The 16,118-nt window shown below is 32.6% G+C and overlaps 6 protein-coding genes across 15 annotated transcripts in view; 3 read left to right on the top strand and 3 right to left on the bottom strand.

Moving 5' to 3' along the window:
- LOC144472210 (FIGNL1-interacting regulator of recombination and mitosis) overlaps positions 1–1,224 on the top strand; it is a 35,511-nt gene extending 34,287 nt beyond the window's left edge. For 4 of the 5 annotated variants that reach the window (XM_078185101.1, XM_078185103.1, XM_078185100.1 and 1 more), the window contains exon 13: positions 76–1,224. In XM_078185101.1, the coding sequence (XP_078041227.1) occupies positions 76–711 (636 nt within the window). In that variant the 3' untranslated portion in view covers positions 712–1,224. The remainder of the gene's footprint in view (positions 1–75) is intronic. The other variant, XM_078185104.1, reaches the window with a different exon arrangement.
- A 63-nt stretch (positions 1,225–1,287) lies between these two features.
- Positions 1,288–4,369, top strand: Cglr1 (cGAS-like receptor 1). Of its 3 annotated transcripts, none has more exons than XM_078185107.1 (10): positions 1,288–1,567; positions 1,687–1,806; positions 2,575–2,754; positions 2,850–2,947; positions 3,022–3,274; positions 3,365–3,535; positions 3,603–3,728; positions 3,790–3,976; positions 4,071–4,133; positions 4,205–4,369. In XM_078185107.1, the coding sequence occupies exons 2-10, from the start codon at positions 1,687–1,689 to the stop codon at positions 4,246–4,248; spliced, it is 1,242 nt and encodes a 413-aa protein (XP_078041233.1). In that variant the 5' UTR covers positions 1,288–1,567; the 3' UTR covers positions 4,249–4,369. The 3 variants fall into 3 exon arrangements, with proteins under 3 accessions (XP_078041233.1, XP_078041232.1, XP_078041234.1); XM_078185106.1 differs by having other exon boundaries at positions 1,289–1,490; XM_078185108.1 differs by lacking the exons at positions 1,288–1,567; positions 1,687–1,806 and adding an exon at positions 1,820–2,436.
- A 616-nt stretch (positions 4,370–4,985) lies between these two features.
- On the top strand, positions 4,986–6,622 carry LOC144472899 (uncharacterized protein CG1161). Its single transcript, XM_078186333.1, has 5 exons — positions 4,986–5,359; positions 5,428–5,546; positions 5,658–5,772; positions 5,830–5,970; positions 6,185–6,622. The coding sequence occupies exons 1-5, from the start codon at positions 5,300–5,302 to the stop codon at positions 6,332–6,334; spliced, it is 585 nt and encodes a 194-aa protein (XP_078042459.1). The 5' UTR covers positions 4,986–5,299; the 3' UTR covers positions 6,335–6,622.
- A 752-nt stretch (positions 6,623–7,374) lies between these two features.
- Positions 7,375–8,595, bottom strand: LOC144472900 (ADP,ATP carrier protein-like). The gene is made up of 4 exons (XM_078186335.1): positions 8,436–8,595; positions 8,057–8,315; positions 7,768–7,999; positions 7,375–7,706 (listed from the first exon to the last, which is right to left on the bottom strand). Exons 1-4 carry the CDS (start codon positions 8,587–8,589, stop codon positions 7,413–7,415), a joined length of 939 nt encoding a protein of 312 aa, XP_078042461.1. The 5' UTR covers positions 8,590–8,595; the 3' UTR covers positions 7,375–7,412.
- Positions 8,596–8,895: 300 nt separating this feature from the next.
- Flo1 (flotillin-1) lies at positions 8,896–12,832 on the bottom strand. The gene is made up of 10 exons (XM_078186696.1): positions 12,660–12,832; positions 12,258–12,333; positions 12,072–12,162; positions 11,817–11,960; positions 11,604–11,723; positions 10,788–11,003; positions 10,528–10,715; positions 10,189–10,399; positions 9,941–10,105; positions 8,896–9,861 (listed from the first exon to the last, which is right to left on the bottom strand). The coding sequence occupies exons 1-10, from the start codon at positions 12,709–12,711 to the stop codon at positions 9,844–9,846; spliced, it is 1,281 nt and encodes a 426-aa protein (XP_078042822.1). The 5' UTR covers positions 12,712–12,832; the 3' UTR covers positions 8,896–9,843.
- A 348-nt stretch (positions 12,833–13,180) lies between these two features.
- LOC144472349 (splicing factor C9orf78) lies at positions 13,181–15,446 on the bottom strand. Of its 4 annotated transcripts, none has more exons than XM_078185341.1 (7): positions 15,401–15,446; positions 14,981–15,102; positions 14,351–14,459; positions 14,128–14,273; positions 13,835–14,053; positions 13,619–13,752; positions 13,181–13,545 (listed from the first exon to the last, which is right to left on the bottom strand). In XM_078185341.1, the coding sequence occupies exons 1-7, from the start codon at positions 15,401–15,403 to the stop codon at positions 13,379–13,381; spliced, it is 900 nt and encodes a 299-aa protein (XP_078041467.1). In that variant the 5' UTR covers positions 15,404–15,446; the 3' UTR covers positions 13,181–13,378. The 4 variants fall into 4 exon arrangements, with proteins under 4 accessions (XP_078041467.1, XP_078041469.1, XP_078041468.1 ...); XM_078185343.1 differs by lacking the exon at positions 15,401–15,446 and adding an exon at positions 15,189–15,370 and having other exon boundaries at positions 14,981–15,120; XM_078185342.1 differs by lacking the exon at positions 15,401–15,446 and adding an exon at positions 15,189–15,369.
- Between the last annotated feature and the right edge of the window lie 672 nt (positions 15,447–16,118).

Genomic DNA, 16,118 nt, shown 5'->3' with positions numbered 1-16,118 from the left:
TTTAAAATCCTAGGCTAAAACTAGTCACAATCCGTTGAAATCAAAATCTGATCGTACAATGTCCATTAATTTCAGCTTCTGGAAGCAATGTTAACGTCGCTTTTATGTTTACCGCCACATGTGAGGGCAACTGCGTCACATTATTTGAAGGACAACGTCAACAAATTCGGCAATTGCGGTTCTAAAACCGCGAACGCATTGGCAGAACTGAATTGTCGTCTTTTGGAAGACAATAATCCGTGGGTACGACAAGAAGCTTTGGAGTCTTTCGATTACGTGGCTCACGTGTGCCCGAACGAGGACCTAGTTACCAAAATGGCGACATTTGTTACTAGGAAAACATCGCTGAGCGAGTCTCTTCCAGCTTATCTGTCTAGCACGCCTTATTACGAACTGGTCGACTTTCCGGACGTGCAACTCTATTTGCAACACATGGCTAAACATTCTGAAAACGCTTGTCACACTTGCTACCGGTACGATGAGTCGCAAAGGGACGAGAAACTTGCACGAATGGAATCCGTATCGAGTAACGGTTCCGAAGATCAATTCATATCGTGTCCAACATCGGGTGTCCTGGACGAACAAGCGAACAAGATATGCGACGAATTGAATGACATTTTAAAAAAAACCGGTGATATCGGTAACAATACGCTACGAAGACTGCGACTGCTCTGTGCGAAAATTTTAGACTTAACCGAATCGTCGAAGTAAATTTTCATTTCAATATTTATTTACTTTTACAAACAATATACATATACTAAAGGCATATCCACTATTTATGAGTACGAACGAACGTACAGTGTTGTAGCGTAGAACATACTCCATAGTAATTATCGTTCATAAAGTTGTTGAAAATATTGATATTGTAGACAAATAATTAATGTTTTATTTTGTTAAATATGGAATCTGAGCAGATGCAAGAGTTATGCCGATCATGTTTCATTTATGTTACTTCACAGTCAGCTTTTTCAATAGTTGTCCATAATAAATGTATATTTCTTGCGTGTTACATTCCAGAAACTCTGCGTTTCGATATATTCCTAGCACGAATGCGAAGAAAAATATTTACAAATAAAATATGGAATTCAATTAAATTTATTTATCACTGATACACCACATTTTAGTATTCTAAAAAATAGGTCCAGTCAGTATGTGGACATCGTTGACGTGCACGTACTCGCGAAAATGTTCGAGCGTCTTTTAGAACGAAACTAACTCCGTCCTAATTGACAGCATGAGTTTGGTAGATTAGAAATTGGAAGTATGAGTTTTCGAAAGATACATTTCAATGAACCTATGTTTGTTGAAGAAAGAGAGGCGTCCATTTTAGTTCCTTGCTTAACTGAACACACTATATGTAAGCCACTCTTCTAAGTATCCACTGATTCTGAAGTGCTTATATACAATCACTATAATCTCCACACTCCCAACTCTCCTATACTCAGTCTTAAATTTGCGCCTGATGAGAGTGCACTGTTCTTCTGGCAGCGGTATGTTTTAATCACAAATAATTATAGTACGATTTTATTCGTGATCCTGATCAAAAATATCCTGACTTGTACTGGATGTTAGTACTATAACCTTAACTTGTATAACATTCGAGTTCGTGAAAACTAGCGACGCAAATCCTCTTACAAATAATGGCTAAACTTATATATTAAAGATACAAAAATTATGATTATATAGATGGATGACCACAACTTGGAAAAATATCTGAGTGATGATACGGTGATACAATTGATAGAGAAAATGTTCATAACACTTCCAGAAGAAGAAGTAAAAGAAACCAATATTATTTTGAAAGAGGTATTTCAATAAGATTTGTTACTTCGAATGCGGCTCAAAGCCTACGCCCGGTGTGAGGTAGGTTTCAGTCCGCTGGCTCGCGCTCGCCCAGCAGCAGATTGAATTCTCGCGCGCTTGCCTCTCATTTGCTACTGTTTTTTTCATTAATAGTTCGTTAACAAAGCCGCGGATTGTATTTTCCGCAAAGGAAAAGGTTACTCGGAATGGCTTCAGGAACCCCTCATTCCCCGGAGTTACAATCATTTTGATACACCCTGTATACAATAGTACGATTTCAAAAAAAGCGCGCCTCAAACTGACTGGAATTTAAAATTATTATCTATAGTGTTATCTTCTTAATTTATCTAATTGCCCGGAATAATTATTACTATTGGTTATTACTATGCAAGTATTTGAATCGTGCTAAATTTCACTTCGATAGTATTAATTTTGAGAGGTACTTAAAGACAAATCAACTAAACGAAAAATCTAATACGAGAAATAAAGCGGGAATATACATTTGTAAACTTAGAGCACATGATTAGAGAATGTAGAGAATTAGATAAGTATGTCAGTACATATGTATATACATATACAAGGTATAAGACAAATGGTATATAAGACAAAACAGAATTGTTAAGGAATTGCAAGGTAAAAATAAGCTTTTTAGTTTGCGGGATGACTAGCGCGTATATGTAAGGGAAAGGGAAAGAAATAGTTAAACAACGCGAATTCTTTTCCATAGCCAGAAAACTAAAATTAACTGTCCATTCTATTCTGATAAAACAGGTACTCAATGATTTAGTGGAGAGAATGAAAAGGAATGATACTTTATTTGCGAAAGCATACGAACAAATTGTTTTTTGTGGTAGCTTTTACAAGGGTACAAAAATAAGTAAACCAAACGAGTTTGATATAAATATTGTGTTAAACTTACGTAAATGTATTATCCACCCCAATAATATCCAGGTAAAATAACATTGACACAATTTATTATTGTAATAAGTATTTTATGTAATATATATTGCGTTACAAACACCTATGAGATCTGCGCATTTTCACAGCTTATTAAGGCTAAACCGGCATTTGTTGGAATTCGAATACATGATTTTTGGGACATTCCACATTCCCAGAAGTATGCTTTGACGAACAAAGAAAAAAGGTCAGAAAATACACAATTACGTATCAGATAATAAATAAGAACAATAAACTAATTAAAAATTTTGCACCTTTTAGACAATTAAGAAAACTTATGCATAATAATTATCTTCACCCATGTCGATTTCTTTCTTGGATTCAAAAAACTTTAAGCGACCTTAACAAACAATTACCAATATGTTATAAGTCCTTCAAATTAATTAAAATAAGCAGTAGTGGTCCAGCATTTACATTACTACTTAAAAATTACAATTGTGAAAAAGAATTTTCAGTTGATATAGTTCCAGTATTAACTTTCGACACAGATATACTTTGTACTATAAACTCAAAGGTTATTATATGTACCTTATTTTCAAATCTATTTCTATATAAATATTTCCCTATGCAGTACTACATATCTCCAAATTGACTTTTACTTCAGTATAATTGGCGCGGAACCAAAGGAACATGGTTTGCAGTAGCAGTGCCCCCCAAAAATTCATATACTGAATTTTTAGATGAATCTCCACCATGGAGACAATCTTTCGTTTACCAAGAAAATAAAATTCTTTCTCAACATGGTCGTATAAAACAAATTATACGTTTGCTAAAGGTCTATAGAAAATTTATTGTTAAATGTTAATGTACTAAACATTTTTATATCATCATCACATTTACAGAAATTGAAAGAAACATGGGGGTGGTATAACATAGCAAGCTACTTTATAGAAACAATATTTTTAAATAAATTAATAGATATCAAAGACATATTGGATAGAAAATCTTCAACATGGATTTTCTATGTGGTAAAGTAATGTCAAATAGCACAATTTGAAATAAATCATTCAATGTCAATTATATTTTTAGATGCTGAAGGAAATGCATCGTTGTTTTGAAGAACATACAATAGAATACTTTTGGGATCCTGAATACAATTTATTATCAAAAATTGGAATAATCGAAATGCAGAACATAACAAGATGTTTGCGACATATTATAGAGCGAATTAGACTATATATAGTGTCTAATCCACTGATAATAGCTGACATAATTTGTATGTTTATATTTCTTAGATTGTTAAAAACAATGTTTCTATATGTTTATAAGATTGTATACACTGAATTGGTAACAACTATTTGAAATTACAGTGGACGATGAAGAATATGAATCATTAATGAAAGAATATAATGCAAGGGATACAAATATTAATGGTAAGTAATTGAAACAAGTATTATAGAGTGAAAATTTGTTACAATACTGTCTAAGTATAATCATTTCTTAGGCGACAATCAAGAACAAAGCTCATGGAAATGTATCATATCATAATAAATAATATTAAGTGATGTGAACGATTTTACAAAATTTTACATTTTATTTAGTGACAATAAAAAGGATTGTAACTACTGTTAAAAATAAGGATCGAAATAAATTTCCTTTACATGTGCAATGTAAGTGTATATTTAATAGTTTCCGACTGAAGTAAAGTGATGAACTAAATTTTGAAAAATTCGTGGGAGAAGCTAAAGATACCGTAAAATTCTGCACATCTTCGGGCCTCAACTTGATCCGTTAGCGAGGGTCGATATAGAAATTTTCTTTGCTTTATAATTGACTGACAAGTCACTGTTGAGGCAAGATCCATTGCAGTTTGATGTGCAGTAAAATGGTGGGGATGCGCATACTAACTTAGGAAGTAAAAATGCGTGCAGATGCATACTACCGATGAGCGAATATACAACCGACATAAACTTGCGTCTGCCTTCGATTCCACGTCGGCAGTCCTCCTACCTAAGTAGACACCATCTTATAAACAATAGTGTCACTGAACTTGTCACAGTCCCACAATTTCTGGGGACTTGTCCCTACCGGGATTCAGTGCGCAGGCTCAGAAGAGGTTGTGTTCGTTGTCTGGGGTCACGGATTGTGGCGCGTTTCTAAGAGGTCTAGTAAATTTGATGGCGGCGAGTATTGAGGAAAAGGGAGGGAGAGCTGTTTCGTCCCGGGCCCGCTGGTGGACTCATCAGTAAAGCTTTTCTAGCGGGCCCTGTCTTAGTCAGTGATAAGGGTAAGGACGGTTTCGTGGTATATATAGAAACAGGGACGGTCTAGGTAGCTTTCGGGAAAGGTATCCATCTGTTGGCGAATGGCGAAGGTAGTCAGCACAAATTCAAAGCAGTCACTGCCATTTGTGGAAGATACCGGCAGTTGTCTCTAGTGTAGTTACCATTCTATCAGTTGTGTTGTTTGACAGCTTAGAAATGTGTTAAGTTAAAGTGGAAGTTCTGCAACTTTTTTGTTCCCAAGTACATGTTGAATAATTACAAAAATCTAAATAAAAAGCGAAGGAAACGTGTTGGATGGGACGCCTAACGACACAATGTTGAAACACATATTTCTTGTAATACTAATCACACTGACATGTTTATCACAATCCGAGGTTAGAACATTATCATACGAGTGAACGAAATTTAATTATAACAACATAATCTACATGAACAATTTCAGGCACAATATGACGACAAACGATGTAAATGCATTTGTCCTAGTTTAGCCTCTATGGGAAATACGACACAATTATCATTAGAACGACAACCATACATTATAAATGTTCCACCTTCTCAATGGTAATTAAAATTCCATTCATTTCATTAGAGACTATAATTATACATCTGTTACACATGTGGAACAAATATGATATATTATATCTACATTTGCATTTTAATTCATCATTCCAGTAACTGTGAAGGTGTTGTATTAGTAAAAGTAGGAGACCAATTAAAAGGAAAAGAGGAAATATATTGCTCGCGATGTGACTGCAAATATGAAAATAGAAATACCACTATTATTAAAGTAAGTTTTTCATTTCTCATAATAAGTAGAATTTTGAAATAATTGTTTTGCTTTCAGATAGTTGTAATACTTGTTATTTGGGTTATATCTCTTTTAGTAATCTATATGTTATTCTTAATTTGTTTGGACCCATTACTAAATAAAAGAATTCATAAAACATCTGCAAATATTGGGTACCATGAACACAATAATGAAGAGGTAAGTTGGTATGATTTATATATATCATAAAACTCTATTTTTAATGAATTGATTCAATTAGCTGCGCAAATACTCGTTAAAACTGCTTGGTTACATAGAGCTTTAATTATTAAACTAGATAATAAGCAGAAATTGTAGTTCAGAGTTCTATGACAACAAAATTACTGTGGTGGTTCAATCCTTTTAGTATAATAATTATTTTAATACCAAACAGGATGATACATCAATAACACCTGGCACATCTCACCCTATGGGTGAAAGAGGTAATGTTTTAAATCGTGTTGGACATCAACAAGATAAATGGAAACGCCAAGTACGTGAACAAAGACGTAACATATATGATCGACATACTATGCTTAATTAAGCACTACAATTCTGATTCTATAAAGACTTACATATGATACATCAGAATATAGAACCTATGACATTTATTTCAAGACATTTACAATTCTGTATAGTATAATTTTTGTTCAATCTCTACTATTTAAGTGTATAAATTTAATAATAATCAAACATGAATCAATTTATTAGTAAATGCCAGCAAATTCCTCAAGTCATCATCGATGTGTTAATATTGCATTGAGTACGTAGACATAGTACTTTTAAGATTTATTTTATCTAGTGTACAAATCAATAAAGTATTGAAAATGTGTTACTTGTATCCATAAATATATATACAGGATGTATTAAAATTATTTTAACTGCAAGAAATGAGGGGTTCCTGAGGTTACTTGGAGTAATTTTTTCCTTAGGGAAAATGCAATCCTCAGCTTTGTTTACAAGTTATTAATGAAAAACAGTCGCCAATAAGAGGTGAGAATACGAATTTTCAACGTGCTGCTACATGCGGGATATTGCATCGATCGCGAAACTATCATACATAGATCAGCTGTGTCGTTCATCATACATTGTAAGAGGTCAATGGCACTATCCTCCGAGTATGACTTGGAAAATGCAATCCACGACTTTGTTTACGAATTAAAACAGTGGCGACGGCTTCGAGTCGTCTTCGAACCAATGAACGAGTCACAGAGCGTGAACTTGCCGAATTTGTTTAAAAATTGTAAAGAATATCATTAATATAAAATAATAAATATGAAGTAATTAAAGTAAAACAAAATTCACTCATTTAGTTGAGAGTATATTTGTTGCTCGGTAATGTCGATCACGATTCACGATGTCGGTGCACTGACCTCATACAATGTTCAGCTAATCCCAGATCAATGACCATATCGAGCAAGGGATGCGGTGGGAGGGTTCTCGAGGGTCGCGAATATCTATTAAGATATTAAATTTAATAATATCGAAGCATGTTTTTAATATAATATAAGTATTATTAATATATTAACATAATATATTAATTAACAATCAAAATTTTATTTGTAAGAAAATTTAGTGCATCTATAAACTATTTTAATATTACAAGCAACCAATGTAAAGAATCATTTAGGTACTTTTTCACTATCAGTTGAACCTTTCTCTTTCATTGCTTTTTCAATTGCATCTTGAATTGCATCGTAGAATGTTAAAACTAATGCTCCACCGGTACCTCGAAGTATGTTTGAAACTGAGCCTTTAAAAAATGCTCCAATACCTTCAGTTTTAGCTGTTTTTATCCAACAATCCAATGTATTTTTATACATCATTTCAGCTTTACTACGACCTGATTGCATCATCATACGTCTTCTAACTGTATCAAAAGGATATGACAAAATTCCAGCTACTGTTGTTACCACCTACAATTATTCTATACATGTAAATTCAATTATTTACATATTATTTATAAATACAATTTACCTGTGCAATTAAAAAGTTAATATACAATGGACTGTTCTTCGGATCAGGTAACAGATTTTTTGAAGTGTCATAGAGACCAAAGTATGCTGCCCTGTAAATAATGATTCCTTGAACGCTGACATTGAAGCCACGATATAAACCGATAAAGCCATCTGACTTGAAAACCTTAACTAAACAGTCACCCAAGCCTTTAAATTCTCTTTTATCAGCCTTACCAATATCTGCAGCCAATCTGTCAAAATAAATTCATAATTGTATTGCTCAAAGTTGAAAATTGTATACATACTACCTTGTACGTGCAAAATCAAGTGGATAAACAAATAATAAAGATGTGGCTCCAGCAGCTCCACCAGATGCCAAATTTCCAGCAAACTGCTTCCAAAATGCATCTTTTGGCACACCTTCCAAAAATATAGCTTTAAATTTGTCTTTAAATGCAAAATTCAATGCTTGAGTTGGAAAATATCGTATTACATTAGCTAGATTGCCTCTCCAATAACTGAGGAAACCAGTTTCTTTGGGTATGCGGACAAATGCATCCATCATACCTAATAACATAAAATAACTAACATTTGATAAAATCAAGAAAAAAATAATAATTATCAAATTTTAAAAAATGCTTTTTAGCGTTTAGTAAACAGATTATATCGTTATGATTAATGTCATACCTTTATATCTCTCTCCTGGAAGTATTTGCTTTGAAGTAGCTTGTACTTGAAGCAATAATTTCACCCTTTCTATGGGCGCGACTACCGTTTTTGAAATAGCTGCAGACACACCGCCGGCCAAGAAATCTATTAAAAAAGCTTTATACGGATCCATACTTTTCGCTATGCAATAAGCTTTTAGAGTATGTTATCTTTGGGATCAATTTGTAATAGACGAACGTAAGACGGTTTCGAATTCGAAATCATGTCTTTTTGTAAACATATTGCTATTTATTTCTCCATATAAGTACAGTTCAAACACGTTTAATATAATTTGTAAGAATCACAAATAGTTTACGTTTGACACGTGTAAATTATGATGACGGTATAGATTATAATTTCTATTGTTTCTGTTTTTATCGTGTATATATATAATATATTTATAACGACAGGGTAGGAAAATTAATACGCAACAAACATCTTGATTTTAACATTTAATCATTTTACATAAAATCGAATTTTCCTTTTATTCATCAAAGCTCTCAAACGTAATTAAAGAACTATGATTATCATTTTTGTATAAAGAGTTAGATCACAGTAAATTCTAGCTAAAATCGACGCAAAATATATTAGTGCATCTTTGAGTGATGGAAGTATGTTTAACTAAAGATTTATGTAAAGATATTTAAATTTCAGGGACTAGACATAGTTACTTAAACATCAAACCACATTCAATAAACTTCCTTTTCTAAAGCGGTCATACCCATTAATTATATCAATATAATCGGAAGGTACGCATAGCATAGTTGGAGGAATGTCTCTGCTCTTAGTGTCACAGTTTCTATGAATATGGACAAAACTGGACCATTTTTGGTCAATAAAAGATTCAAAAAGATATATTTTTCATACTTTTTTTATCTATTCTCTTCTAAGTGTATAAAATGCTGATTTAAAAAAATCTACTAATCCAAAATAAAATTTTTATACGAGTATAATATAGATCGAGACATAAAAATAATATTCTAACATGAGTAATATATAATTTAGACTGAAATAAATATACAATCACTGCCTCTGAAACTTAGGTATGCATATATAATTTGCCTATTGCGTTGGAATAAAGTATGAATTTTGTGCGAATGTATTCGAAATATGTAATCTATTTTCGAAGCTGTATACCAATTCGAATTTAACGTTAGTTATAATATTTATTCAAAATTGGCACAAATCGAAATTGTTATTTTACGTTTAAGTAAATGGCAGTGAGAGTATTGAATTCGTTATTCAACGAAATGTCATTAAATTAAAACTAATGAATCTAATATGTAACAGCATATTCAAAATAAACGTATGTATCAAAGATTCGTTATATATTTCGTACAAGTACGGATGTGGTCAGGAAGTATTCAAAAGTTTTTATAGACCGTGCTTATGCAGCATGAATAGACTGAAATAAAAATAAAAAGTTATAAATAAGTACGTTCCTTTCTACCAATATAGTATGTAAATGTTAATTTAAATCATACCTTTGCAATATCCACGCCTGTTAAACTTTTAACTATATCTGGCACACGCGTCACAATGTTAAAAACTTCTTCTGTCAGTTTTTCAGCTCCAACGGTTCCATTGCCACTAGAAACCATCGTTATTTTCTTTGCTTGTGATAAGGGTGCCGCAACTTCAGCGGCAACCTGTGAAATAAATGTGAATCGTATAATTAACATTAAAAAAATTGTTAAATTTATGTTACATTGAAATTAAATGTTATAATTACCTTTGGCAGAGTATCAAGCATCATATCTATCATAGCAGCACTCTCGTATTCATTCCAAGCTGCAGCCTTCTTCGTCATTTGTTCAGCTTCAGCCTTAGCCTTTGCATCAATGGCAAAAGCTTCGGCATCACCTCGAATTTTTATGGCTTCTGCTTCTGCCTCAGCTTCCATAACTAAGCGCAGTTTATTAGCTTCGGCCAATTTCTCCAATCTATAAAGATACGCTCATTAATAATTATTTCAGAACCGACGTGTGTATAAATTTTAACATCGTTTAATTTTGTAAAATTTCTGCTTCAAAGATTGATATCTTTAGCAATTGTTAGGAATTTAAAATACCTGTATTTTTCTGCATCAGCTGGACGTCGCACAGTAGCATCTAATTCTCTTTCACGTCTCAACATTTCTTGCTCTTGTACAGCAATTTCTTGTGCACGTTCTATAACCTGCACTTGCATCTGCTCTTCCATGATTCTTTGCTTCGTTTTCGCTGCTTGTAACTCGAACGCCATTTCTGCTTCTGCTTTCTAAAATTAAGTTATAATATTTAGAGAAAAATTTAATATAACTGTTTTCAGACGGAATGATCTAAAACACACTTTCGTTTGGACTTCGACATCGTAAGCAGCTTTTTTCAATTCAAAATCTCGTTGCGCTTTTGCAATCTCGGTGTCGTTAAGGAAACGAGCAGCCATCCGTTGCTCTTCGGCAATGGCCTCACGAATTTGAGCGTCCCTGCGAGCTTCTGCTTCTCCGATTCTCGCGTCTCGTTTGACTTCGGCAGTTCGCGCCATTCCAAGGGCTTTTAGATATCCCTATGAACAATTGAGAACCATTAAATCCTATACAACAAATATTATTTATGCTATTTTACCATTAAGAATTTTTGAATGATAACACTGATGTCAGCATTTAATTTTAATACAGCCTGAATTAAACACAAAGACTGCATACAGTGAAAGATGCCACATACATATAAATGACACACTAGCACAAATGACACATTTGTGCTACCGTTAAAGCAAGCACTTGAAATATCATCCTCTAAGTCCCTTATCATTTAAGTATTAACAATATTTGCTAACAGTGTCCAAACAGCAGTGCATTGGCATTACATGTAGTGATAAAATATAATTTGAACGCACCTTTGCCCCCTGCAAGTAGCAAAACAAAAATGTATTCAATATTTACTACATATAAAATTAGACTACATTAACTGATATTAATAGAGGTATCATGTAAGTTTACAACCAGTTAAAGGGGGACTTTCAATAGTATGTAAATTGTTGATATTGAACATAGTTTAGAAAATTATATTCCAGGATTTGATTCTTTTATATTATTCTGTTCAAAATTCTTTCTTCATTTCTCGAACATAAAATATTAATTCTTTAAGAAGAGTATGAGGAACTTACTTCTTCGTCTCGAATATCTTTTAATGTGTAGGATACAACTGTAATGCCCATATTGACTAGATCGCTGCTGGCTACTTCAAAAACTTCTTTGCTGAATTTTTTACGGTCTTTGTATATTTCCTATGATAGAAGTCAAGTAGAGATGGAACTAGATCAGTATATGCTCTCTGATAATAAACCAACAAATATATAGTAATATTATTTCCATTATACCTCTACAGTCATGCTTCCCATAATTGCTCGTTGATGTCCTTCTAATGTAACAAGTGCAATATTGTGAATTTCTTCTTCAGATTTTCCTAAAAATTGTTCACAGGCAGTAGAAAGCATTTCTTCATTTTGTCCTTGTATCTTGACCTTTCAAAATATTAATAGAGAATATTATTACATATAAACAATATTCTAATCCAATCAAGTGTATTTTAATTTAACTTATTGTTTTAACTATAAGATATTTTAACATATTACCTGTGCGATTCCTGTCACAGAAATTGGTACTCCTTGACATGTATATACTGTTGGACTTTCTACTTGTAATGTCATGGTATTCAATGAAATTCTATAAGAAAAACATAATTACATTATTCATTTTATTACAGTCATTACATATATTCGTAAAAAAAATTCCGTTCTAAATTAATATAGTAGACTAACTTTTGCACTTGTTGGACAATAGGCCAAACGAACACTCGGCCACCAGGTACCAAGAGAGGTTTGCTGTAGCAGCATCCTTGAAGAAACGAGTCGAAAATAAGTTGGAAATGGTGGATAAGTTTAATGCAATAAAAATGAATTTACGATGTTTTGTGTCGGCATTTTCTATTTACGTTTGAAAGATAGATTTAATAACACAAACAAAAAATAAAATTATTATCCGTTGATAATAATGCGAAACTATTAAAATGTAAATGATGATATAAGCAATTAACTCCTCCTCTTATTCGCGGTCTAAATGGTACAAATCAATTGATACGGCACTCCTTGTATGTCGCCTTGTTTAAAGCGTGTGCGAAGTATTTAGTTTATTACAAAAAAAAAACATGCATGTATAATTACCTGAAACTACAAGGGCCTCATTTGGGCCGCATGTAACGAATCCACAACTCATGATCACAGTGGTGTAAAGGAAAACAAAAGATATCTAAAATTTAAAGGGATTGAATTTCAGCGTAATCCCCTACTCTCAATTGACGTTGCTGTGTCGCTACGATGTCGTCATTCTACGAGATAGTACATCCAAGCTTATGCTGAGTTTACAACCTCCTACAATGAATTGTGTTACTGCAAAATCATCCCCACCCAACCACTCGCCAATTTTGCTCGCGCTGCGCACAGCCGCGTTAACTAAATTGAGAATCCCCTCTTGCATCGCAACATTCTGTGGTAAACAAGGTCTGTACGAGAGCGTAGACGAATACATTATCTATAATTTATCTGTATTAAAAAGAATATGGGTCTATTTCAATGAACTGAGACGAGACGGAGTTCTTGAATTTTTAGCCAGTCGCTAAAATAGAAGGCATTTTGAATAAAATTTAATGTTATTTAATTATTCTATATGCTTGGCTAATATTTGTCTAATTTTTATATGCTCATAAAACATACATTGCAAATTTAATAGTATTATAATAAAACCAATATAAACTGTATTATAGTTAATGTTTACACATTCAATCTTCTTATTAAATTATTTAATGTCTTACTACTTATAATATATAATTTTAAAAATACAATATACTTATTAGATATTTTACAATTTTATTTTACAAGTCACTTTAGAATCTTCTAAATTGTTTCTTAAACCTTTCATAATGATAATCGTCAGTTGCCTTCTCTCCATTATCTTTTCGTTTTCCCTTGTTATCATCTCTAGGTGCCATCACTTTTTTCTTTTCATCGGCATCTTGTTTTGATTTTTGAAAATCTGGATCTTCTATATTAACTAAAAAAGTACAAAATGTATTATAATTTTATTATATTTTAGTGAGCTTCCAGAATAAAAATAAAAAACATACATCTATTATGTTGTACAAAATTTACAGCCATATTTGTTGGCACAAATTGCGAAGGACCATCCTTTTTTCTGTGCCTATCCCAAAGTAATTTTAATTTAGCTTCTTCTGTAGCTTCAATGTTGCGTATTTTTGCTCTAAATAGTGTAAAAAATTTTTACTTGAAAAAGATAAACACAACATAGCTTATTAGTCTAAAAGAATATTTAGATAACATACTCTATTCCAAGATCTACTTCTGGAATACCAGACAACATTTGATTTGAAAGCATCTCCTCACTCCTATGCGCTGAACTTTGTCTTAAGTGTTCAGGTACAGCTTGCAATGCTGCTTCCTCTGGAGAACAATAAGATCCTTTCTCATTATTTGGTCCATTTTCTGTCTGGCCTTCATTCTTGCTTTTCCTCTTTGTCAACTCTTCCTCTATATATTTAACCCTGTGAATATATAAAAGCATGTTAATATCTTTTACACCTTTTGTACAGCAGGTATAAAATATTGTAGGCTGTACATTTCTTCATCCTCATCCCGTTTATTGGTCTCTGCATTAAACTGTGTACCAATCCCTGTTTCATATGCGTCGGTTTGCTTTAATTTTGTATTCTTCAATACAGCCATATTTACCATACCTCCAGATTTGACGTTAAAGGGGTCTGACTAAAATTTTTCTTATTAATAATATATTTAAAATTTTCTTGAACTTACACAATTATTGTTTTCGTTCAAATACTCACAGTAATTACATCAGGAGTTACATTTTCTCCAAGAGCTAAACCAACAACGTTTACACCTTTTGGACGTTCCCGAAGCTTCTGTATAATTTTTAGGTCTTCAACTTTTTCTCTAAATAAATATCACAGTAACTGTAATCTCTAATTTTCTCCTGGGAATTTGAAAAATCGCCATTTCTGACAAGTAGTGCCGCTTGTAGTGAAAATTCAAAAAAAGCTGATTTGGTATACAATATATTTTGTACATACAATGCGCAAGACAAATATGTAGATGTATAAATAAGATTATCAACGTTTAATTTTGGTTAATAGTTTAAATGTCCCATCACTATCTGTGTAATGGTGCAATTACATATTTTGAACAGTATGAATAATCTTGTAATAATAGTTTTTTGTTTGTATAATATAAATACGTAGGAGTTTGCAGAATATTTGTATGTTTTCAGAATATTTTTTTAATCCTTAAATTGGCAGTCATCATGTTACTTTTCATTAACCAACACTCGCTGGCCAAGCGTAATCCATTTAATGGACATAATTGATTATTTGTTATTGCCACGGCTTCAGGCATGTCGAATGCGTACACAATCTGAATTCTACTATATCCTATTGTAGTTATAATTTTCCACTTACCTAACAGAAGTTTCTTCATTTTCATTATCATCTTCATCTGACGAAACTTGTCTCTTTCTTAATGGTTTCCTTGATTTCTTCTTGAAATCAATTTTGATTGTATTTTCTTCTGTACTAGTCATCTGTATTGGAACAAATAACTTTTAAAATATAATTTAATTACTCTTTCATGTAAGAAACGTTGTATATATAAATAGATGTTAAATACTTTCTATTTTGTAAATATGCAATGAATTGTTTTATTCCGGTAACACCAATAACATTAACTTCAACTATTTATACATAAACAAGATTATAGGTTAGGACACTGGTAAAGATATAGAATTTGGAGTAAGGCACGAAATTAATTTGCCCGCAATAGAGACCGCTCTGAAATGTGCTGCAGTAGCGCCATCAAATATCAGTGTGACTATGGCTCACCATATTATAGTAGTGTATCCTACTCCTACACACCTCCAAGCTTAACTTGATCCATTGGCAAAGGACGATATAGAAATTTTCTTTGCTCTGATTGGTTGACAATTTACTGATGACACATGCTTGCGGTTTTACACTTTCCGCTTATCCATTAGGTTGGCTCACTGTCAAAGGCACGCGTCGCGAAATTCGATTGTATTACATTACTTGTTCAAAACTGATGTATTAATATTAAGTTTATTAATGGACTTCTGAGTAAACGTGTTATAATCGGAGCAAGACTATTAATTTTCTTGTAGCAGTTCTAAAAGGAATTAAAATTGCATCAATTTTAAGATATTTAATAGATCAATTCAAAAGACTATTAGAAAATTCGTTGCATTATTTAGAAGCTTTTGGGTCACACTCTTTTATTTGTGCTTTTGAGAGTAATTAATCGTTTCTTACACAATCTTTAAATGCGCAACATTGTATTAAACGTCGCCTAATGTATATGGGAAAAATTAACATTCTCGAAAGTGTAGTCGCAGAGAGTCTGTTCACGATATATTATACTTTCCCTTTTTAAAAAGGTTGTTAACACGATATTGGTTTCTCGATTAATATCTCCGAGAGGGAAAATATTATTTCTGCATTAATTAAGTGATCTTCGGAGTCTCTCCACTTCCACATTTGAGGGCAAGGTTTCCCTCAGCAAATGAAAATTCTTCGTGTAGTGTTG

Source organism: Augochlora pura, chromosome 7, assembly GCF_028453695.1.
Source record: "Augochlora pura isolate Apur16 chromosome 7, APUR_v2.2.1, whole genome shotgun sequence".
NCBI classification, from domain to species: Eukaryota; Metazoa; Arthropoda; class Insecta; order Hymenoptera; family Halictidae; genus Augochlora; species Augochlora pura.
Note: the sequence above shows the minus strand (reverse complement) of the source record. Positions and strands in the feature narration are given on the sequence as shown.

Bases quoted from the DNA above. Each gene is read 5' to 3' on its own strand.
- Cglr1 (XM_078185107.1), top strand. From the start codon at position 1,687: ATGGATGACCACAACTTGGAAAAATATCTGAGTGATGATACGGTGATA. The intron at 1,807-2,574 runs GTATTTCAATAA...CTGATAAAACAG, and splicing joins CCAATATTATTTTGAAAGAG to GTACTCAATGATTTAGTGGA. The intron at 3,729-3,789 runs GTAAAGTAATGT...TTATATTTTTAG, and splicing joins CAACATGGATTTTCTATGTG to ATGCTGAAGGAAATGCATCG.
- LOC144472899 (XM_078186333.1), top strand. From the start codon at position 5,300: ATGTTGAAACACATATTTCTTGTAATACTAATCACACTGACATGTTTA. The intron at 5,547-5,657 runs GTAATTAAAATT...TCATCATTCCAG, and splicing joins AATGTTCCACCTTCTCAATG to TAACTGTGAAGGTGTTGTAT. The intron at 5,773-5,829 runs GTAAGTTTTTCA...TTTTGCTTTCAG, and splicing joins GAAATACCACTATTATTAAA to ATAGTTGTAATACTTGTTAT.
- LOC144472900 (XM_078186335.1), bottom strand. From the start codon at position 8,589: ATGGATCCGTATAAAGCTTTTTTAATAGATTTCTTGGCCGGCGGTGTG. The intron at 8,316-8,435 runs GTATGACATTAA...TTATGTTATTAG, and splicing joins TCCAGGAGAGAGATATAAAG to GTATGATGGATGCATTTGTC. The intron at 8,000-8,056 runs GTAGTATGTATA...TTATTTTGACAG, and splicing joins CTTGATTTTGCACGTACAAG to ATTGGCTGCAGATATTGGTA.
- Flo1 (XM_078186696.1), bottom strand. From the start codon at position 12,711: ATGAGTTGTGGATTCGTTACATGCGGCCCAAATGAGGCCCTTGTAGTT. The intron at 12,334-12,659 runs GTAATTATACAT...CGTTTCTTCAAG, and splicing joins TGAGGCCCTTGTAGTTTCAG to GATGCTGCTACAGCAAACCT. The intron at 11,961-12,071 runs GTAATATGTTAA...ATATTTTGAAAG, and splicing joins CTGTGACAGGAATCGCACAG to GTCAAGATACAAGGACAAAA.
- LOC144472349 (XM_078185341.1), bottom strand. The intron at 14,460-14,980 runs GTAAGTGGAAAA...ATATTTATTTAG, and splicing joins AATGAAGAAACTTCTGTTAG to AGAAAAAGTTGAAGACCTAA. The intron at 13,753-13,834 runs GTATGTTATCTA...TACACTATTTAG, and splicing joins GAAGTAGATCTTGGAATAGA to AGCAAAAATACGCAACATTG.